General features: G+C 44.6%; 1 protein-coding gene across 2 annotated transcripts in view; it reads right to left on the reverse strand.

The window, feature by feature from the left end:
- Positions 1–24,452, reverse strand: part of PLEKHA2 (pleckstrin homology domain containing A2) — a 92,235-nt gene that overhangs the window by 26,101 nt on the left and 41,682 nt on the right. For both annotated transcript variants that reach the window (XM_044279047.1, XM_044279048.1), the window contains exons 6-7: positions 7,148–7,279; positions 6,541–6,693 (exon numbers count right to left, since the gene is read on the reverse strand). In XM_044279047.1, coding sequence (XP_044134982.1) covers positions 6,541–6,693; positions 7,148–7,279 — 285 coding nt within the window. The remainder of the gene's footprint in view (positions 1–6,540; positions 6,694–7,147; positions 7,280–24,452) is intronic.

The following is a 24,452-nucleotide window of genomic DNA, read 5'->3' on the forward strand; positions in this document are numbered from 1 at the left end:
CCCGTAGCCATGTATGTACACTGAACAAAAATATAAACGCAACGCTCGGATTAATCTGGCGATGGGGGGGGGTTTGGCTGGCAGCCAATATCAGGTCGCGGTGGGGACAAGCCTCCCTAGCATGGCAGGTGACGCTAGGAGGCTTGTCCCTGTCGTGACCTGCTATTGGCTCCTCCCCTTGTCACCAGATGTTTTGATCCGTGCGATAGGGAGATGCAGCAGCGGCTGTGCGGGGATCAGAAGTGACGCAGGTACCGGGGAGCAGGTAAGTATAACCTATATGAGGGGCCCGGGCATTAGGGGGGTTATTATAGGGGTTGTATAACCCCTTTAAGAAGACACCGGTATTATAAATGGCACATGGTAGGTGGGTTCCTTGTTATGAACTGCATTGGGAGCTTTAAATTAGAGCCTAAAATCTTGCACCTTCCATGTGCCACTTATAGTTATCTTCAAGAGGCGTTACTGTGGCATACACTCTAAACTGAGATAGTTATTACTGAGGTGCCAACGTGCTGTCTGACGCAGGGACAACTCTCCCGTTACTTACGGCACAGTGACACCTCTCCATTTATTTTTGGCACAGTAACGTCTCTCACACCTCTGCCATTTACAGGGCAGGGGATCTCATCTCTTTCCTTTCACAGTACCGGCTTTGTATCGAATTCAGCCCATTAACCACAAAAACCCAAGACAGGAAAGGTGTGACATCAGACGCACCCCGTCAGAGACCACAACTGACACTCGTCCCTGACTCTGATGAGACATATATATCATATATCTACACCCCCACAGAATACAACACTGCCTGCTATATGGGGCTGCACTCCTCGCCTTTGTGTACAGTCGTGGCCAAAAGTTTTGAGAATGACACAAATATTAGTTATCACAAAGTTTGCTGCTAAACTGCTTTTAGATCTTTGTTTCAGTTGTTTCTGTGATGTAGTGAAATATAATTACACGCACTTCATACGTTTCAACGGCTTTTATCGACGATTACATGACATTTATGCAAAGAGTCAGTATTTGCAGTGTTGACCCTTCTTTTTCAGGACCTCTGCAATTCGACTGGGCATGCTCTCAATCAATTTCTGGGACAATTCCTGACTGATAGCGACCCATTCTTTCATAATCACTTCTTGGAGTTTGTCAGAATTAGTGGGTTTTTGTTTGTCCATCCGCCTCTTGAGGATTGACCACACGTTCTCAATGGGATTAAGATCTGGGGAGTTTCCAGGCCATGGACCCAAAATGTCAACGTTTTGGTCCCCGAGCCACTTCGGCACGGTGCTCCATCATGCTGGAAAATGCATTGTTCTTCACCAAACTGTTGTTGGATTGTTGGAAGAAGTTGCTGTTGGAGGGTGTTTTGGTACCATTCTTTATTCATGGCTGTGTTTTGGGGCAAAATTGTGAGTGAGCCCACTCCCTTGGATGAGAAGCAACCCTACACATGAATGGTCTCAGGATGCTTTACTGTTGGCATGACACAGGACTGATGGTAGCGCTCACCTTTTCTTCTCCGGACAAGCCTTTTTCCTGATGCCCCAAACAATCGGAAAGAGGCTTCATCGGAGAATATGACTTTGCCCCAGTCCTCAGCAGTCCATTCACCATATTTTCTGCAGAAGATCAATCTGTCCCTAATGTATTTTTTGGAGAGAAGTGGCTTCTTTGCTGCCCTTCTTGACACCAGGCCATCTTCCAAAAGTCTTCGCCTCACTGTGCGTGCAGATGCGCTCACACCTGCCTGCTGCCATTCCTGACCAAGCTCTGCAATGGTGGCACTCGGATCCCGCAGCTGAATCCTCTTTAGGAGATGATCCTGGCGCTTGCTGGACTTTCTTGGACGCCCTGAAGCCTTCTTAACAAGAATTGAACCTCTTTCCTTGAAGTTCTTGATGATCCTATAAATTGTTGATTGAGGTGCAATCTTAGTAGCCACAATATCCTTGCCTGTGAAGCCATTTTTATGCAATGCAATGATGGCTGCACGTGTTTCTTTGCAGGTCACCATGGTTAACAATGGAAGAACAATGATTTCAAACATCACCCTCCTTTTAACAGGTCAAGTCTGCCATTTTAACCCAATCAGCCTGACATAATGATCTCCAGCCTTGTGCTCGTCAACATTCTCACCTGAGTTAACAAGACAATTGCTGAAATGATCTCAGCAGGTCCTTTAATGACAGCAATGAAATGCAGTGGAAAGTTTTTTTGGGGATTAAGTTAATTTTCATGGCAAAGAAGGACTATGTAATTCATCTGATCACTCTTCATAACATTCTGGAGTATATGCAAATTGCTATTATAAAAACTTAATCAGCAACTTTTCCAATTTCCAATATTTATGTAATTCTCAAAACTTTTGGCCACGACTGTAGTTTCTTCCATTCGAGATGGTCAAGGAGGAGAGATGAAGGGTGAAGCTCAGGTCTCCTCTAGACATGGTGGTACAATGATGTTCTGGTGATCTTTAGTATTGCCGAGGGGATTGGGTTTCTGCCACCAGCTCCACACTAACCAGCTCTAATGACCGTCTTTGGTATTATTCAGACACTAAGATCTGTGATACTTGGGCATCAGTTTGTACTTTTTTGTGTCAGGTACTATGTGGCAGTATTATGTGAGAAGTACGAATTTGTGAAATTTAACACTATAGGGCCGTGATGGCTAACTTCCGGAACGCCAGCTGTGGTATAACTACAACTCCCAAGATGTACACTCACTTGGCTGTTCTGAGAACTCCATAGAAATGAATGGAGCATGCTGAGAGTTGTAGTTTCACCACAGCAGGAGTGCCGGAGGTTAGCCATCACTGCTATAGGGTAAGATTATTTAGACACGGTATGCCACTATAATTTTGCAAGACGGGTTACCCACACATTTCTCCCATAATCCTTGCTTTGGCCCTGAAGCACCCTTAGCTCCTGTAAGCAGGGGTGAATCCAGCCTTATAGGGGTCCTCAAAGAACGTGAACCTCTTTCAATATGGTCAGGTTGGAAGGAGGAATAAAAAAAAAAAAGTCATCTGTCACCAGCCCTCGTCATGCCAAGCTCCTTTTTCCTCTTTCCGGTCAAAGCTGGAATGGAAGTGTGACCTCCAACCACTGGGGCACCCATTAATCATGGGTATTGATATCATTCCGGTATTGATATCATGCTCCCCATTTGAACAATTCATTCAACTCTGTTGGAGATAGCCAAGTACAAGCGCTATCTCCGAAAGTCCCATATAGTTGAATGGAGTGGCAGGAAGAATATGTGAGCGCCACTCCGTTCAGACAGGCGGGCACGGGTCCCAGAGGTTTGACCCCTGACGATCAGACATTTATCTCCTCCCTACCCTGTGGATGGGGAATAAGTTGTAGTAATGGGACAACCCCTTTAAGCCCTCATCACTATGGCTGCTTTAACAGTTCCCATGCGTTGCACTGCCTGACTGCCACCCCCATCTGCAGGTAAGTGGCACCCATGAGCTTTGAAGAGCCACATTGATCCCATGACCGCACACTCACCTGAGCAGCAGGGCGGTGTCACTGAAAATACCTGGCTGCTCGCCCTCAGCACCAGAACTAATGAATGGAATATTTCAGCAGCTATAATCACCCACAGGGTGTCATTAACATTCCAATGTAAATAAGACCTCTTTAATTTTTAATTACAGTGCTCCTTTAATTAGGGCCCGGGTGACGCTGTACATCATGTACAGGTATATATAGTGGAAAAGCGAGGATCAGCGCTTTGCCATAGTCCTGGGAAGTACATGTGAACTGAGGGGGAAAATGGAGCAAGATTTTATACATATGTCGAGAGTGGATCAGACAAAAGTGTATCAATGTCATGAAACATTAAAGGGGATGGCCAAGGTTTGAATATTGATAGCCTATCCTCAGGGGCCGACTCCCGCCCCCCCTAACCGATCAGCTGTGGTCTCCTAACAGCTTACCAAGCACAGTGCCTTACATTGTATAGTAGTGGAGGGGTATGCTCAAGCACTATCAGTATGCCTGGAGATACCCCTGTGTATGTAACTTCAGTCTCTGCCAGGAACTGAACCAACAACCTTCTGCATTGAGGGCAAAGGCTCTAACCATTGAGCTATAGAGCTCAGTACTAGTAAATGGAAGATATTCTATGGCTAAAAACCTCTGGAGTATTTTCCCCATGTATTATGTACTAAGGTGTACAATGTAATGGAATCTACAGAGATCTCTCTCTCTATCTCTCTCTCTATATAAATACATATTCAGTATATATTGCAAAAAATGTATTGGCGCAAAAATAAATCTCATTAATCACAAAACAATCCATTATAGAAGGAGGGCAATTAAAATAATGGAAGTGCCAACGGAAATGACGATCACCTGATGGACCACACTGACTATAAGGCCTCATGCACATGACTGTATCTGTCTTGAAGTCCGCAAACTGGAGATCCGTAAAATATGGATACCGTCCGTGTTCTGTCTGCATCCGTATTTCTGTTCCACAAATTATAGAACATGTCCTATTTTGACCAGTAAAATGCGGTCTATGGGCTCAACAGGTCCGCAATAAAACAAGCATGGCGCACGGACGGTATCCATATCTTGCGGATCCCCGGTTTATGGACTGCAAAACGGATATGGTCGTATGCATGAGGCCTTATAGTCCATGCGGTCCATTTGATGGAGCCCACGCCCCCTTTTATCCGGTATTATTTGTTTGGAAGGGTGGCATACCTAGTAGCTTAGCCTGGCAGCAGGGGGGCTGTACGGCTGCTGAGTTAAAGTTCATCAAAATATAAACTCAGAATTCCATGTTCATTTCATAACATTTAGCATAGCAGCAGAAGATCAACATATAGTAACATAGTTTATAAGGATGATAAAAAGACATCGCCCATCCAGTTCAGCCTGTTATCCTGCAAGTTGATGGGGAGGATCATGAGGACATGCGCTGCAGGTCTTTCTCTCTATGATGTTGGTGTACTTGTGTATGCTGTCAAACACCATGTATTCTCTGCACGTATGTACAGTAATTATATATTCTCCATCTTAATGATAAGTTGCTAAAGGAATGCGGCCTTGGAAACTACAACCGCTATTTAACATTCATTAATTTATATTAACAACATTGCTGAGCTGATTAATCAAGCGGCACAGTACAGTCTTTCAAAACAATAATTGTACCCAGCTCGCTCACTTTCCCTTCCTACGAGCGTGCCGTCCACCGGAATTCGAGGTGTCTCTAGAGGAGAATGACACATCGGCTACAGATTACCGGCCCACACTATACTGCCTTACACTGCCAAATAATACCAATATACAGGACTAAATAGTAATATTATAGACTGGAGTATCCATATTATATTGTCATAGAGTGCGGAAATAATGCCGCCATACTATGCTAAATATAGTACTCGCAAAATAGCTGGCACACAGTACCAGAATACCGTATCATCACCATAAAGTCCAAAAATATTTTAAGTGGTCGCATCATACCGCAATAAAGTGGTAAAATAATACTGCAATATACATTAGTGCTAAATAACAGTACTTGTACATAGTACAAAAATAATAACCCATAGAGTGCTGAAATAATGCCACCATTAATTGCGAAAAATCAGCATCAAACAGTGCTCCCAAAAAAACTGCTCCTGCACAGCCAGCAGTGAGGGGCCACAAAGGTGGCATTACTACTGTGAAGGGGTCACAAGGAGGAGGACATAACTACTTAGACAGAACATAATGTGGGCAAAATTGCAGTGAAAGGGCTCCATTTGGGCATTTCTGCTGGGCACAGTGTGGGCATAACTACAGTGAAGAGGCAGAACATGGACATTAGTATTATGAGGGGCACAATGTGGATATTACTACTGCGAAGTAGACACAATGTGGGCAAAACTACCGTGAGGGGACAAAACATGGGCATTAGTACTGTGAGGGGGACAATGTGGATATTACTACTGTGAGGGTCACAATGTGGGCATTAGTATGGTGTGGTAGCACGAAGGTGAAAGCAATGCCCTACCTAGATTATCTAGTTATACATTGGGATGGCTCTGTCTTCCAGGGCAGCACAGCGCCCCCGGCTCGGGATTTAAAAGGCACATTCACCATCTCCTGTTTATGTGTTTTTTCTTTTTGGTCTGTCACCATAGGGACCTTGTTTCCGGATCCAGCGGACATCACTCCGACACGCCAGTGCAACCCTGGATGAGGTAGGACCAGTTGGTTCTTTCATTTATTGCAAGGTGCATTGGTACCGCAGTGTATCCTATGATACATTTTATTAGGTAAGTGGGACTGAGTGAGGTTACTTATGTATTAGGTTGGAGCTAGAGGAGTGGCTTAGTGTAAAACAAATTTGCCGCGCACGCCGCTTAATTTTGCCCTCTATGTAAATTTGAGTGGCAAGTGCGGGTGACGCCATGCTGAATCCTTGCCCCTGGTGTTGGAAAGCCTAACGACACCTCTGCATCTATAGAACCTAAACAGAGCAGAGTAGGGGGGTAGTCAGTGGCATATACTGTATGATGGCATGAGACGTCTTTACCATATTTCCTTGCTTGACGCAATATCCACTCTTCAAAGCACAAACAGATGATGAAGGTTTGTGAACAAATTGGGGCATGAGGCTATGGCTGCGGCGCAGCATGTTGTGAGGGGGCGCTTCATGCTGGATGACCTCTGGGTATTGGCTTCCATTCTGAGAACACAAGAATGATAAGGTAAATCAATGCTGATAACAGAAGAAATATGGCATCTGTATCATGTACTACAACACTATAAGCAGCCATTGTGATCGGTAGGAGTCCTTGGGAAGTCAGAGCCGGGAGGACCAGCCCCTACTGCGGTGGACTCAACACAACCATACATGACATGGTCACCTATTCATTGGAAAGGCCACCATGTAATACTACCTTTACCCTAAGAAAATTAGCTTTTATCAGCCAAACCAGAGATCCATCTGTAGACAGCACTGTTTCAGGGGATATAATTTGCACACATGGCTCCCATGAAGCATTGCCAAAGAATAGGTCTCCGTACACTGCTGAGTCTCTTCAATGAGCTCCAGAACTACATTTACCCTGCAATGAGTTTAGCGTAACTCTAAAAAGATCTCCTAGCCATTCGATTTTTTTTCTGTCAATAAAAGTCACCTGACTAATGGGAGTCTGGACAACTACTCCACCGATGATCTCCGTCTTGTACGCAGTTTGTGCCTTCTTCTCCTGGGATCCAGATCCAGTGGATCCTATTTCAGGCGTCTGAGCTGAACCTGGCCTGGGTACCTGAAGAACAACACAGTCCTTCTTAGATGAACCGGACAAAAAAAGGATCACTTGAACATTGCCACATTCTGACTACCAGATTTTTTTAGACCGATTTGTGTTAAGACTGGTTGTCACTTTCCTTCAAAATACTTTATTACATAAATAATAGGAAACCTAAATATTATAAAAACACTGGGTCTACAGGTTGGGCTGATTTCAGGGTCAATTGCCCAGGCCCCTAATTTTCTAGGGTTAACCCAAGTACAGAAACTCCAGCATTATTTAGCGGTATAGGGGGGTATTGCAGCGAGGTGTCCACTGTAGTACAGACTCAATGTTAGTCTGGCCTAGGGATGGTTTAGGTACGTGGTGGTGTCTGAGCTGTTGTCCCTCACCTTGCAGCAGTGTATGTAAAGCTGTATTTCACTGATCGCTCTGCTGTCTAGTCTCTCAAGAGTTTTCTTGAGGAAAGAGTGTTGTTCTCACAGGAGAATACTTATATCTGGTTCCTGAGTTTCCCTCAGGAGTGTTGGTCTCACAGGGAAATAAGATACAGTTCCTGGGAGTGGGAGCTCTGATATGTGCTTCCTCACTCCTTCACTTTCTGAACAGGAACTCACTCTCCTCTCTTCCTCACTAGGCTGGAACTCCCCCTTCTGACAGGAAGCTGGATCAGCCCACTCCTACCAAGAGGGAAGGAACAGGATGGTTATCCCTGTTCCTGTCAACCATTACCTCCCCTGCTGGAATAAATGGCATATCATCACATTATATTACCCATAAAACATTAAGCAATTGCAGATACCTCAGGTCTGGGGTACTACAGTATTATTAGAAAATTTCACCGTAGAAGTATATTGACTGTTTATTATTTGGTGGACTGCATATGGCAGTATTATTGTGGCACTATATGGCGGAATAATAATTTTATGTGGGCTGAATTACCAAAAAATAATAATAGCTTAAATGGCAAATAGGCAAACCCTACTTTGCTTGCTGTGTGGTTTACATTTCAGTATTATCTTGGTACTATTAGGCAGCATAGAATTATTTGGTGAGCAAAAATTACAAGAACAATTGTCTAAAATAGCAGCTAGGTTTACCCTACTTTGCTTGCTGCCCATTTTCTATAAGACCGCCACTGTCCAAGGGGCAGTCCTAATTTGAGTACAAGATAGGCCTTCATGTGGACAGATGGAGCAGACCACACATACCTCACTTACTTCCATAGAAGTCACGTGTAGCATTGTCTACAAAACAATTGGCAGGTGAAAAGTCCTTACACAAAGCAATGATCGCATTGTTGGAAACCTATGAGTGACTTTGCCTTTGGCACATTGGCATGCTTCATAAGCTCCATTTAGACAAAGAGGTGTTAATCATGCATGACCGGCTTCCTATTCCAGACAGCAGTTACAAAATCCTGGACCGTGGCCCATTTCTCACAGTATAATTAGCTCTATCATGTGTAGTGTGGAGAGGACCATATGCCCCGCAGCTTGTCTGCCTCCAACGTCCTCATATTAATTAATCTCTGTTTATTCAGATCAAAGCCCCCGTTTTATCTATTACTTTACTTTCTCTTGCATATGTCAGGTGTATGGTTATGGAAGTGGGTGTGGAACCACTGTGTCAACCAAGAGATTTGGCTTTGGGCTAAACCTAAAGGTGTTTTCCTGGTAGTCGCCTAGTATATATCCTTTAACCCAGCGATGCTCAACCTGTGGCCCTCCAGCTGTTGTAAAACTACAACTCCCACCATGCCCTGCTGTAGGCTGATAGCTGTTGGCTGTCTGGGCATGCTGGGAGTTGTAGTTTTGCAACAGCTGGAGGGCCGCTGGTTGGGCATCCCTGCTTTAACCCATATACAGGGATCTGGACTTCATTGCAGGGGAACCACCAGGCTACTACCTTTGAAGTAGTCTCTGTGTGATTGACAGCTGACCCACAGGGGTCAGAGACACCAATGTGGGGCAGGCAAAATCATAGTCAGGTACAAGCCAAGGTTAGAGCAGGCAGGAAAGGGTCAATACGGAGGTCAGGCACAGGTCAGGCAGCGGATGGTCTATAGCCAGAAAGTCGGTACATGGGCTGATAAGAGAATACAGCACACTTTTGCACAGAACTAGCAAGCTATAGAATCTATTGCTCGGGCACCCTCAACACAGGGGAAGGTCCATTAAGCACCCCAGGGTTTCCAGCCATTGGATGGTGAAGATTAGAATGTGCATCCTGAACCTTTAAGAACTGGAGGGAGCATTATGGGCAAAGAAGGCGAGTCCCTGAGGCAAACAGGCTGCGTGGAAGGATAGCAGACGCATAGGCTGGATCGGTTGGGAAAAAGACGTGAGTGGCGCGTCTGGACCACCTGGCAGAGTAAGCAAGACAACAGTGGCTGCTTTAACATTTAAAGGGAACCTGTCATGTGGCTATTTGATTATAATCTAACTAATTATATACAATCATTAACTACTAAAAAGTACCTTAATGAAGGATTATTGGGAACTCAATGAGGGTTCCGCTACCCCGTTAGTGGAGTGGGAAGCCTTTAAAGTCGTAGTGCGGGGCACTCTGATTCAAGCGATAGCTGCGTATAGGAAAGAGATGAGCGCTACTAGGACTAAGTTAGAGGGGGAGGTGGTAGAGAAGGAGCAGGCTTTTATTGCAAACCCAGATAGTGAGGGCCGGAGATTATGGGATGAGGCTCAGAGGAAGCTTAGTCTACACCTAACGGAATATACCCAGAAGAAGTTGTTATATCAACGGCGCTTGGTATTTGCTGATGGGGATAAGAACGGGAGTGCCTTGGCGTTCCTGGCTAGGACTGAGTCGCCACAAACGGTGGTCCCACATATCACCTGTGGGGACGGCTCGAGGGTACATCGGCCGGAGGACATATGTGAACAGTTTGTTCAATTCTATGCAGACCTGTATAGCTCCAAAATTAATTTGACCCCGGGTGAGATCCGATCCTTCCTTCAGACCATCCCCCTTACACCCTTGGCGGGAGCAGACAGTAAATCTTTAGGGGAAGTTATTGACGTGGAGGAGATTAAAGCTGCGATTGGAGATATGGCAGTGGGGAAATCACCTGGTCCGGATGGCTTCCCAGTGGAATGGTATAGATTGGATGTTGACCTACATTCTGCACGTCTACTGAAACTCCTTAACTATGCATATGACTCCGGTGGTTTGCCCGCATCCTTTGGAGAGGCTACCATTGTGGTGATTCATAAAACTGGGAAGTCTCCGGACCACTGTGCGTCGTATAGACCTATTTCCCTACTGAATACCGACGCCAAAATTTTAGCTAAGGTCTTGGCTAAGAGACTTAGTGGGGTAATCTTATCCATTATTGACCCTGACCAATCTGGCTTTATGCCTGGTAAGACAACTGATATTAACCTTAGGAGGCTGTTTACGAACTTGCAGGTCAGGCATGATAATGCGGTGTCAAGAGTCCTGGCTTCTCTCGATAATGAGAAGGCCTTTGACTCGGTAGAGTGGCATTTTATTTGGGAGACGATGTCCTGTCTTAATTTCCCTCCCTCTTTTATTAAATGGGTCCAACTATTGTATCAGGCGCCTACAGCGCGTATTAGAGTGAACGGCTTTCTTTCCCGACCCTTTAAGTTGTACAGAGGTACAAGGCAGGGTTGCCCCCTGTCTCCACTGCTGTTTGCCTTGATAATGGAGCCTCTTACTCAATTAATCAATAATAGCTCCTTGATAGAGGGATGGACGATAGCTGGGATACAAGAGAAGGTGTCGCTCTATGCGGACGACCTGTTGGTGTACCTGGCTGACTCTGGCCCCTCCTTGGAAACTCTGCTTGATGTGGTGAACGGATATGGTAGATTTTCAGGACTGCGAGTGAACTGGGCTAAATCCAGTCTCTGTATAGTGGATGTGGAGGAAGAGATTGATATCTCTCCGGTGTCTCCCCTGAAAGTGGTGGACAGTTTCCTTTATTTGGGGATTCAAATACATAGGGACCCTCGACAGTTTTGTCATCTGAATCTGAGGCCCACTATGGAATATGTCACACGTAAGTTGGAGGCCTGGGAGAATCTTCCCTTGACCTTAATAGGCAGGATCAACATTATTAAAATGGTATTGCTGCCTAAGTTATTGTATGTGTATAGGGCGGCTCCTGTGGGGATCCCCAAGTCCCATTTTGAAGTCTTAGATAAAACCGTGTCCCGATTCCTGTGGTGTCATCAGGCCCCAAGGATAGCAAGGAAAACGTTGAAAGCCTCTTATGTGCAGGGGGGTTTGCAGCTCCCAGACTTGTATATTTACTATATAGCGACACGCCTGATGTACGCTTCCTGGTGGATCAGAGCGGATTCCAATAACCCGGCAGTGGTGCTGGAGGCAGCATTGGTCGGGTCGTATGAAGCCCTAACGAACCTGGTTTATAGGGGAGGCGGGGTTCTGGCCGGGGGGAGATATACGGAGGCTATGGTGACGGTTATAGAGGCCTGGACGAGATTTGTGGATACACATGCGGTTACTCAAGCAGGAGACATCTGGTCTCCGTATGTCCCTCTATGGCGCAATAAACACCTTCCTGAGCTTCTACACTTGCCAGATTTTGAATTTTGGCCTAGGAAAGGGCTTAAAGAGGACCTTTCACTACTCTACAAACGAAAAACTAACTATACCTGTGGGCAGAGCGGCGCCCAGGGGTCCCCCTGCACTTACTAGTAAGTTTGGGCGCCGCTCCGTTCGCCCGGTATAGGCTCTGGTGTCTGCGCTCCCTCTGACTGATTTCTTGTAGGAGGCGTGTCCCTTGCTGCACTGCTGGCCAATCGCAGCGCACAGCTCATAGCCTGGCTATGAGCTGTGCGCTGCGATTGGCCAGCAGTGCAGCAAGGGACACGCCTCCTACAAGAAATCAGTCAGAGGGAGCGCAGACACCGGAGCCTATACCGGGCGAACGGAGCGGCGCCCAGACTTACTAGTAAGTGCAGGGGGACCCCTGGGCGCCGCTCTGCCCACAGGTATAGTTAGTTTTTCGTTTGTAGAGTAGTGAAAGGTCCTCTTTAAGTACTTGACACAGCTGTTCCAGGATGGGGTCTTTCGTTCTTTTGGGAGTCTACAGTCGGACTTCCTGTTACCCCAGACGAGTTTTTATCGTTTCCTCCAACTGAGACACGCTTGTGATAAGCAATTTCACTCTTTGACCCTGAGCTTGAAGTGCGGTCCTTTAGAATCGGTAGCTAGGAGGGAGCAACCGTATAAACCAATTTCCTCCTTTTATGGCGCAATCATAAAGTTGCAGGAGTCCCCTATCCGGCGATCATTTGTCAGGTGGTCGGCGGATATCCCAGAGTTGGAGGATTCTCATTTGGAGGAATGGCGTCTGGGGTGGAGGAAGTCTGTTATAAGCGCCCGCGATCAACTCATTCAGGCCAAATGGATACATAGGGTGTATCTGACCCCGATGCGGCTATACCAGATGAGGCAGATTCCGAGTCCTGGGTGCGACAGGTGTGGGGGGGATAGAGGATCCTTCTTCCACATGGTTTGGCAATGTCCGGCACTACAAATTTACTGGAAGGGAGTGTGCAATTTCATTAATGTTAAGTTGGGATTGCCAGGGATCTGTGACCCGATAGTGTGCGTTATGGGGCTGGTTTCTGATGTGACCCCATCCAAATATAGTAGAATACTGCTGCGACTTTTGATGTTTTATGGTAGGAAGATTATACTTCTAAACTGGAAACCTCCCAAGTGTCCCACGGTGGATCAGTGGGTGCAACTTATTAACAAAGATCTCCTGATGTACAAATTGACGTATGAAGCGAGGGGAGTCCCTGATCGTTTTGACAAAATATGGGGTGTGTGGGTGCAGGCGGAGGGCACGATTTGAGACCCATTACTGGTTGGGACTGCGCCGCCCAATTGTGTGGTTGTGTGTGTGGATGTGGAGTGAGTATGTACAGACCTCTTTTTTCCTTGTTTTTTTTGTATGGCAACAGCGATGCTCTGTAATTGGGATACAATTATGTCTTTTACTGCTGTACACTATATACCTGATGACATTGTCTGGTCGTGCTTACGTGTGTGACTATTATGTGGAGTTGTTTCCCCTTGGGAATGTTGTATAAATTGAAAAGTGTTAAATAAACGCTATTAAAAAAAAAAAAAAAAGTACCTTAGATGTATTCACTTACTGGTGTGACAGATGGTTACCTCATAATATACACACAAAGATGCCACATGCTAATGAGCTGATTTGAGTCCAGCGTGATGTCATTGAGTCCAGCGTTTATTTAATTCAGAGCTATAGCCACTCCCCTGCCCACCTGCTGCTGATTCATATGGAAAATAACTGTCAATCAGCAGCAGGTGGGCGGGGAGAGTCAGAAGCTCATAAATATTCATGACTCATCATTATCAGCTGGAGCTTTTCAAAACAAGATGTTGGCAGATTGACTGGGTCACTTAAAGAAAGTGATCAGTCACTTATTTATGTTGCCCTTAGTTAGGACATCATAAAACTGGTGATGATAAAAGGACACGGTACCTGAGAGCGCAGTATTTATACTGTTGACATTCCTTCTCTTATCTGAATTGGCAAGCCCAAGCCAGAGCCTAAATCCGGTTTGCTAAAATTATAATGCTACTAATATGTGAATAATTATATATTATCATTTAGACTCCATTTTGTATTCAGTATACATTTCATATTAGAATGACCCTTAGTGCACTCACTGCATTCAGTATGTATCATTTTTGTCTCTTGAACAAGGCCGGATTTATCCCCAGGACAGTGACGAGGGGACATCCTCTGCGTCTGGAGGAAAGAAGGTTTGTACACAAACATATAAGAGGATTCTTTACGGTAAGAGCAGTGAGACTATGGAACTCTCTGCCTGAGGAGGTGGTGATGGTGAGTACACTAAAAGAGTCCAAGAGGGGCCTGGATGTATTTCTGGAGCGTAATAATATTACAGATTACAGGCTATAGCTACTAGAGAGGGGTCGTTGGTCCAGGGAGTTATTCTGATGTCTGATTGGATTTGGGAATTTTTTTTTTTTTTGCCTTCCTCTGGATCAACTTGCAGGATAACAGGCCGAACTGGACGGACAGATGTCTTTTTTCAGCCTTATAAACTATGTTACTATGTTACTATGTAATTGTATAGCCAGCATTTTTGTATTCAGTATTCATATCTGACTAACATATAATGATATGTTCCGTAAGTTATATATATATTTTTTTTTTATAAAACATAACCTTGTGTGCTGTGAACAAGAACGGGTATTATCTGGGCGTATACCCATCTGTGTCTTGTGATAGTCTTGTGACTTCAACACATCTTGGGTCCGGGAGATGGCCACTCAAGGATGCGGAAGTGAACAAAATGAACAATACGTAATGATCTGCAGAATATATCTGTGCTAGTTGCAGAATTAGGTTGCTTAGCTCTTTGTTTAATATGGTATAAGAGCTGGGGCTTTTCAAGGTGTGGTCAGAGAAGAAGCTCACCTACAGAGGGACGCCTCATGTAGGATCAAATCGGTGTTCTCCCGACTGAGATGCTGGTCCACTCGGTAAAAAAGATTTCCCCAGCTGATGTGTCGCCAGATGATACCCACTCAATCAGTGATATACAATTGTTATATGTAATAACCTTATATTATTAATCTTCATTAAAGTGAATAATTAATTTTAACCCTTAATGGACTGCTTTTATTACCTTCTTTAAAGTGTAGAAATTGTTTTGTCCTTCACTGAGGTGCAGCTAACACCCTCCATAAAGTGAAGCTTTAACCATTAAATGAAGTGTTGCTATTACCCTAATTAAAGTAGCACTCCCACACAAATGTTTATTCTCTGACCTGTTAGAAAAGTTCCAGATGTAAACTGTAGTGAAGATAATCTTCTTACCAGTGACTGTATTTGTGAGCGATAACCTCCCTTCTAATCCTCAGCTGTGTCATGTGACCATGACTCTGACTTTTCAAATAACCCAGCATCTTATGTGTTGAGAGTAAGTCAGTTTCTCTATGTATTCCTATGGAAGCCTCAATGTCAGTCTCACAGGAGTGAATAGAGAAGTAAGTGACTTCCTGTCCTGGTCAGTTGGAGAGTCAGAGTGTTGGTCACATGACACAGCTAAGGATCAGGAGGGAGGCTATAACTCACAAATACAGTCACTGGTAAGATTACCTTCGCTACAGATTACATAATGTACCTTTCCATCAGGTAAGAGAATAAACATTTTTGTAGGAGTGTAGAAGTTGTTTTGTCCTTCATTGAGGTGTAGCTAACACCCTCATTGAAGTGATTATTTAACCCTTTTGTTATTACCTTCATTAAGATGTAGCTATCACCTTTAAAGAAGTGTGTGACCTAAGAATCTCTCTTTAAAGAGTGTCCAAACCTAAAATTGTGCATTTATCAGCCAAACATCTACCCACCAGCTGTTGTGCTATACATTTTCCCAAAAAAATGTTCCAAATACTTTCTTCCAAAAAGTAAGAAGGACTAGGGAGTAAGTATGGGTATGGAATGGATGTTCCTTGACTTGCTAATAGGGTCAGAGAACCAAAAAATGGAAAAGCTGTAATGGAGGCCTTCAATTTGGTCATAGATCAGTTTCTATACACTTCAAGAAGAGAGCTTCCCACAAGGCTCTACATAAAGCAACATATCCTCTGTGCAAGCCCCATTCTCTGGAACCCACTACCCCAACATAGACTCTCCCCCAACATCTAAACTTTCAAAAACAACCTGGAACATGCCATCCACTATTCCCCACCAACCCACTCCTTCTAAAAGTCAGCATGACTCCCCAATCATATCATGACTATACATAGAGCAGGAGGCCTGAAACGTGCAGCTCACCACTCTCAACCATTCCAGCTCTTTTAACCATTTCTCCACATAGCTCATCGGAAAAGGAGGACGGTAGATCGAGAAGCTTCACCACCTTTCATGTCCTTACATGAGAGTTGTGGTCTACATGTATTTTATGTGCACTCTTGCGCTCCATCTAGCATGACTGCGCTGTGCAATGGGCAGGATAGGTCCACAGTACTTTGTAGCAGGAGGTCCTGCGGCACTAGAGATAAGCCTTGAAGTTCCTGACGCCAGGCATAAAAGTTATAACTGGGGTCATCTCCTTACTGCTATATTGACTTCACATGATATATGGCAGTCTCCATGTACACTACCTAAACATGGCGCCATCCAGCACGATTAGCTGACAAATCATAAGCCCTTACTAGCTTCTCAAGGAGGAGCTCTTGTGGGACCAAAGTACACCACATCTCTACCCTTCCATATAGTAAGAAGTCCTGAGAGACCAGAGAAACTTGAATCTCTAGGTCCAGGTACAAAAGCTATGATCGAGTCCACCCCCTCATCATTGTAATGGATTCACAGGGTATTCACACTACATAATGAAATATTCATTTCAAAGTCATCTCCGTCCATTGTGATAACATCTCGCAACAGGCATGAAATATTCTCCACAGGCATTTTTTTTAATTAAAGGTAAAAACATTTCCATGGGTTATATCATGCCGTTGGCTATCACGTAAAAGATAAGATAATAATACTGCATTGTAATAGACTCTAGGGGTAGTAAACCGTAGGAAACAACAAGTTCGTTACTGGTGTCTGACCATTTATTTTTGGCATGTAGCGAAGCAGAGTATGAACAAGACAAAAACAGCAGCTGGTGCGGGCAGAGCAGACATGTTTATACCCTTATGGGGTTTGCTAGAGGAAATGGTGCTCAGTGGAGCTTTGTAGCTTCCATCGTCATCTGCAGAGCTGTTGGACTTGTCATTTTATTATGACTGCCAGATGGCTGAACAAGTTAAGATCTGTGGCATCAAATGTAAACTGAATCATCTCTTACAATGTCTACTGTAATGATTGCTATCACAGTAATGGTGTGAAAATGGTCCAACGGACAAAAAATGTAGATATTTTTAGCAATGGTTCCAGATAGTGGATCATTTTTTCAATATCTGCCATTCAGGCCAACATAAAGAGACTGTCCCATGAACGCAACTACTGTCTATTTACCCCATTAGGGCATTTTGACATAACAGAGGGGCAAACCTTGCTCTGGACCTCCACATCCTTCTTTGCGCTAAGACTGAGAGCATCTCTGATGAGACAACCCTTCTATATTGGAATTTCAGTAATTTACCAAAATACATTATTTAGCTGAGGAGGTCCAACACCACTGTTAAAGAAACCTCAGAAGTGAGGGATAATTGGCACATGGAGAAAACTGAATTCATCAGATTTCTCCTATCTCACTCAACTCCAACACCAGACCTATCAATCACAGTTATTGGCTCCACGCTTTCTCTGGAGCCTGCTGCCTCAGGGTAACTTCTGATCCCACCCAAGACCGACCACCTCCTGCCACCTCCAACTTTGAATGCACTCATTCCTTAACCTCAAAACTGCCCATAGCAAACATGTCCATCCATAGAAACATGGGAACATAGGCATAACTACCAGGATAGTACGCAAGATGGGGCCCAACAACAAAGGGGGCCCATCTTCACCTTGCTGTGAATGCTCTGTACATGCAGTGAAGCAAGGTGTACTGTGCCCTGGTAAGTTACATCTTCCTTGTAATATGCTCTGATGGTAAAACCATACTTCCCAACCATCCCAGATCTAGTGGTACAGTCCTAGATTTTGGTGGCGTCTTGGGGGGGGGTCAAGGTATGTCCTTAGCACGCAGAGACAGTTGATTACAATGGTAAAGCAGGGAGCGGACCATTCAACTGCTGGTGCTCCCCAGCAGGCACAATGCAGTCACACATCGCGCTGTTGGGCAGTGTAGGAGGATTGTGAAGACCTGGGAGCCTCTGTGCTCCTTCTACACAGCCATGCAGCACGATATGTGACTGCATGATACCTGCTGGGGTGCGCATAATGTGCTCTGATCATCGGGGAACATGTAGGTGAGTATTTAGTTTTTTTTTGTTTGTTTTTATTAATGGAGGTGGCCCTACTGAAAGGGGGTCATAACTACTGTGAAGGGGAACAATGTGGGTATATCTACAGTAAAAGGGGCACAATGTGGGCATAATTATTGTAAAGGGGCCCAATGTAGACATAACTACTGTAAGGGGGCACAATGTGAGCATAACTACTGTGAGGGGGCACAATGTGGGCATAACTACTGTGAGGGGGCACAATGTGGGCATAACTACTGTGAGGGGGCATAATGTGGACATTACTACTGTAAAGAGTGCAAAATGTGGGTATTACTACTGTGAGTGGGCACAATCTGAGCATAACTACTGTGAGGGGCCATAATGTGAGCATAACTACTGTAGAGGGGCACAATGTGGGCATAACTACTGTGAGGGGGCACAATGTGGGCATAACTTCTGTGAGGGGACACAATGTGAGCATAACTACTGTGAGGCGGCATAATGTGGACATTACTACTGTGAAGGAAGCACAATGTGGGCATAACTACTGTGAAGGGGGCACAATGTCAGTATAACTTCTGTGACGGGGCACAGTTGGAGGCGTGGCTTAGTATTGGCTGCTATTGTCCCTACTTGGGATTTTTAAAAGTTGGGATGTATGGATACACCAATGGCATCCAGTATTAAGATATGATATTCTTAAAGAGTAACAGTTTTTAATATGATGTCCCTAATGCCTTAATAAAACTATTTCTAATGTACTTTATTAATCAATTTTGTATTTTTCTTATACTTTTACTTCCCTAAAGCGCACTATTCCCTGTCCTCTTAAAACTCAGTTCTTTGTACACCACTTATAGCTCAGTGGTGTACGGAGTACGGACTGTGAAATTTATGAATGTGGCCGCCTAAACAGGGAGTACGGGCAGGAGCGCACATTGCTGCTCCTGCCTGTGCTCCTCGGAGGATTATCCTGTAACCATGTACTATGCCAGGATTAGCTGAGCGAAGCGGGCTCCTGCCTGTGCCTGCTCCGCTAAGCTAAGAGAACTGCATGTCAGCTCTTAGCTTAGCGGAGCAGGCAGAAGCAGGAGCCGCTCCGCTAATCCTGGCATAGTGTGCAAGGTACCCATGTGCTATGCCAGGAGGTAGTAATCCTCCGGGGGGCAGGGGCAGGAGCAGCAGTGTGTGCTCCCGCCCATACTCACAGCGCTGCTGCTGCCCCATTCATAAAATGTGCGCTCCGTACTCCGTACACCACTGAGCCGTCAGCGGTGTACGGAGTGAATGGTGCGCTTCAGGGAAGTAAACGTATAAGAAAAATACTAAATTAATTAATAAAGTATATTAGAAATAATTTTATTAAGGGGTTAGGGACAACATATAAAAAATCGTTATAAAGGTTTAGTTACTGTACTCTTTAAAGGGTTTGTCTCATTATGGACAATGGTCCATTGTCTTATAGGTGTGGGACCCAGACCTATATCGAGAACGGAGCCCCGCATGCGCAGCCGTCCCTCCATTCATTTTCTATGGGGCCGGCGAAAATAGCCGAGGGCTATTTCCGTCTGCTCCATAGAAATGAATGGGAGCGGGGGCCGTGCATGCGCGGTACACTCGCATTCACTTCAATGGGGAGCAGGCTTGGTGATGGCCAGACCGAAGTCCTCCCTACCACCACCTTGCGAGGCTCCGTTCTCGACCCGCACCTATAAGACGATGGGGGCAGATCCTAGCGATATGCCCCCCCCCATTGTCTATGATGAGACAACCCCTTTAATGATTCTTCATCATAAAACCCTGCTGAACCTTCACCCCTGTACACTTTTCTGCCCTTTATCCAAATACCCTTGCAGGAATGCTGCCCTGGCACCTGGGGTTTTGGGGGGCATTACTGATGTGAGGGCTTATTCCCTTCTAGTATGATACCGGTAGTATTTATGGTATGGATTGTAAGATGTACACACATTGTAAAGAGCGCTCAAGTACGTGCATGTCCTAGGCAGGACAATCCACCTTCTTGAGAAGATTAGGAAGCCAGCGCCGCTCCCAAACACCTTACACCAGAGCACAATGCCGGAGAGGATTTATTGATATCAGGATAATGGAGGCTCATTAGGGTACTAATAATCCGTATAAACTAGTATATAATAACACCACGCAGAGAGATCATCCATCTGTCAGTGCGAGGCCTCTTGTAATTGTATCTTCTGAATCTGCCCTGATGGTAGGCCCGATAATCCTCCTGCAGCAATGAACTTTACCTGCCCTGCCCAAATCTTATGTAATACTGGTAGACTGGATCCAGTAATGGGGGCGTCTCCCTCATGTGTTCGAGCTGTGGCGGCGGCTGCACTCTTGAAAGACAAGGCCACCGACATTGTGTTACAGTAGATCGTGCCCTAGGCACCATTGATTTACATAGTTTTTAGTGACGGATCCGTTTTTTTTCCGTTTCAATGACCGAACACAAAACCGCAGGTTGCAGCAGATTGCGGACCGCAAAAAACGGAACGGTCGTGTGCATGAGGCCTTATGCACATTGTCTGAGATCCGTTTTTTTTACTGAAAAAATTACTAGGCGGGACAGTTTTTTCTGTCTAAAAAAACGGATCTCAGATGGAAATCTCTCAAATAGGGTACTTTCACACTAGTGTTTTTGCTGGATCAGGCAGGGTTCGGTAATACAACCGTCTGCATCCGCTATGAGTGGATCCGGTTGTATTTTCTTTAACATAGCCATGACAGATCTGTCATGAACACGATTGAAAGTCAATGGGGGACGGATCAGTTTTCTATTGTGTCAGATTGTGTCAGAGAAAACGTATCCGTCCCCATTGACTTACATTGTGGGTCATGACGGATCCGTCTTGCTCCGCATCCCAGGACGGAAAGAAAACCGCAGCATGCTGCGGTTTGCTCTCCGGTATGAGAACGGAATGCATTTTGGAGCGCTCCGTTCTGTTCAGTTACGTGTTGTCCCCATTGACAATGAATAGGGACAAGAAGGAAGCGTTTTTTTCCGGTATTGAGCCCCTATGACAGATCTCAATTCCGGAAAATAGAATCCTGAAAAAAGAAATAGATTTCTTTTTTCAGGATCCAGTTTTTTTGTTTTTTTTATGTTCTTCTGACAGATCGGGATGTCAGGCTGAGTTCACACTTCAGTTATTTCCATCAGTAAGGGTCCAATCAAACGTCCGTAAGTGTTTTGCAGTCGGCAAATTGCAGATCCGCAAAACACGGGTACTGGCACATTTTGTGGAACGCACACGGCCAACCCTATGATAGAAATGCCTATTTTTTGTCCACGAGTGCAGACAAGAGGAGGACATGCTCTATCTTTTTTGCAGGGCCGCGGAACGGCCACCGCGTGCTGTCCGCATCTTTTGCGGCCCCATTGAATTGAATGAAGACACAGAACAGGTGAAAATCTTTCATTTAGAACTGATCTCTGTGGAGGCTTCACTCCTGGTTTTGGCTCACAATAACTAACGGAAATAACTGACCAAATAACTGTAGTGTGAACTCTCACACCGAACATACGTCCACCTCCAGACCGGTCTCCTCACTCCTAACCTCGCTGTAAGGGTAAATGCACACATTCAGGATTTATGTGCGGAGAATCTGCACTGAAATCTTCAGGCGTTCACAAAGAAATCTGTGCAGACAATCCGCATCGATTGGTGCGGATATACATGCGGATTTGGTGTGGATTTTCCTCATGCGGATTTTACTCTCCCCATTGAAGTGAATGGAGAAAATCCGGTCAGGAGAAATTAAATAAATTGACGTGCTGCGGATTTTAAAATCCGCTCCGCATGTCAAAATCCGTACGGAAAATAATCTGCATCGTGTCCATGAGAATTTCGAATTCTCATAGAATACAATGTGCATGACCTACAGTGTGGATTTTCCGCACGCAATCCTGATCGTGTGCATTTAGCCTAAAACGTGCACTGTGTTGAATCCCCAACAAAGGAGGAGGAGAGGTGGTATGAGCAGTGGGAACATATTTTTGGAAAAGAGTGTTTAAAAGATGACATAAAATAAAGAATGTTATCTGAATAATTGTATTATATTGGAACTTACACTGGCGATCAAAATTAGAGAACAATTTTTGTTTAATTTAGGATTTTTTGTAAGGGGAACACCATGCCATTAGAACAGTGTTTTCCAAAATAACCAAAGTATATCAACATAAAACCTTTATTTTTCAAAAAACCTGCTGATCAGAATTAGAGAACAGCAATTACTGTAGCACAGAGAAAGATTCTAAGGCTAAGGCTTTCACACTCCGTCGTCGTAACTGCCTGCCGGCAATCTGCATGCAAACGGACAGCATTTGTAGACTGATCCGGATGCAGATCCATCTCACAAATGCATTGCAAGAACGGATCCGTTTCTATTTTTTTTCCCACATTTTTACCGGTCTGCGGAAGGACAGATCCGGCATTGCGGTATTTTTACACTAATACATTTCAATGTAAATTAATGCCGGATCCGGCATTCCGGCAACTGATCCGGAGTTTTGGACAGAGATAATACCGCAGCAAGCTGCAGCATTTCCTCCATCCAAAACACCGTTCAGTTTCTCTCCATTCAGAAAGCCTGGGGAATTAAACTGATCAGTTCTTTTCCGGTATTGAACCCCAAGGACGAAACTCGGTGCCGGAAAAGAAAAACGCTAGTGTGAAAGCGCCCTAACTAAATTTTCTGAAGGTTACAACGGTCACCAATCAGTAGAAGTGTACAGGCCCTTGCTTTGAATGACTTCAGGACATCTGCGGCCACAGGACATCACTCGTCTCTCACACTGCTCTGGTGGGATTTTGGTCCACTCTTCTTCCAGTCTCCATTTCTGTGACTGTTGTGGGTTTCTTGACCATAACTTTGTCACCAAGGATTTTCCAGAGGTTTTCTATTGGGTTTAGATCAGGACTCTGGGCCGGCCATTTCATTGTTTCAATGTTTTCAGTTTCAAGGAACTTCTTTACCCGTTTTGTTGTGTGACAGGGGGCATTGTCCTGCATGGAAATTGCTGGTGATGAACGCAAGGAAGGAACCATGTGTGGTTGAAGAAGGTTCTGATACACACTTGCATTCACTCTGCCATGTAGCTGTATGAGAGGTCCAACTCCTGCTGCAGAAAACATTCCCCAAACCATGACACTTCCTTCTCCACCTTTCACTGACTTCTTTATACACTTTGGGTTCAGTCTTTCCTCAGTTTGTCCACGAACATAATGTTTCCCATCAGACCCAAATAAATTAAACTTGCTTTCATCACTAAAATGAACTCTGGAGCACTTCTCCTCTGTCCACACAACATGCTCCTCAGCAAAGGCGAGTCTAGCCTTTTGATTCTTTCTGCTAATGAGGTTTGGTCACTGCAGAGTGGGCTTTTAGTCCAAATGCTCCTAAACGTTGAGACCCTGTATGACGAGACAGATCCTTACCCTGTTCAGTGCTGAACTGGCGAGCAATTCCAACGATTACCCATGGAGGTTCTCCGCATTATCCTGTCCTCTCTTGCATTTGTCTTTCGAGTGCGACCAGCCTTCTTGGGGAACTTGAATGAGTTTGTGATGTTGTAAAGATGCAATATTCTAATAATCACAGACTTGGAACGACCAACTTCTCTTGCTATGGCTGATAGGGTCACCCCTTTGGCCTTCATCTGGACAAGCTGCTGTCGGAGGGTTTCAGTTACTTTGGAACAACACACCATTTTGGCAAAGTCTGTGAAAACTGGAAAGTTAGGCTGCCAGGTAAATAGGGTTTTTCAGATCATTAGGTAAATTAGCACCAGTTGCCAGATTAACACCAAAATCCTGCAGGTATCTGAACGTGTTCTCTAATTTTGATCAGTGTTCTTTTTTAATTATCCCATTTACATTTTTATTTTGTGCTTCAGAATAAATACAATTTATGAAATAAGCTTAAAATACTGCAATTTTACTCATGTTAGGATGTATTCACATAGGACTACACTATGACCTTAACATTTTGGAAATTGCGTGTTGTTCCCTAATTTTGTATATTCTCCTTTGACCACCTGATTATAATGGTATTCTGCTTGACACTGTAACAAATCAAACTGTAATGTACTTTCTTTAATCATTTGAAATAAAAAACTCAATAAAAAAACAATTGAAGCAGAAAGACGAGCGGTCCAGGAATACCAGGTTTGTGATAAAACGTATATGTGACATGCAGTGATCCTGTGTCCTAGTTACATGTCTCTTCAAGCTTGACTTTA

The sequence above is a fragment of the Bufo gargarizans genome, chromosome 2 (assembly GCF_014858855.1).
Source record: "Bufo gargarizans isolate SCDJY-AF-19 chromosome 2, ASM1485885v1, whole genome shotgun sequence".
Taxonomy (NCBI): Eukaryota; Metazoa; Chordata; class Amphibia; order Anura; family Bufonidae; genus Bufo; species Bufo gargarizans.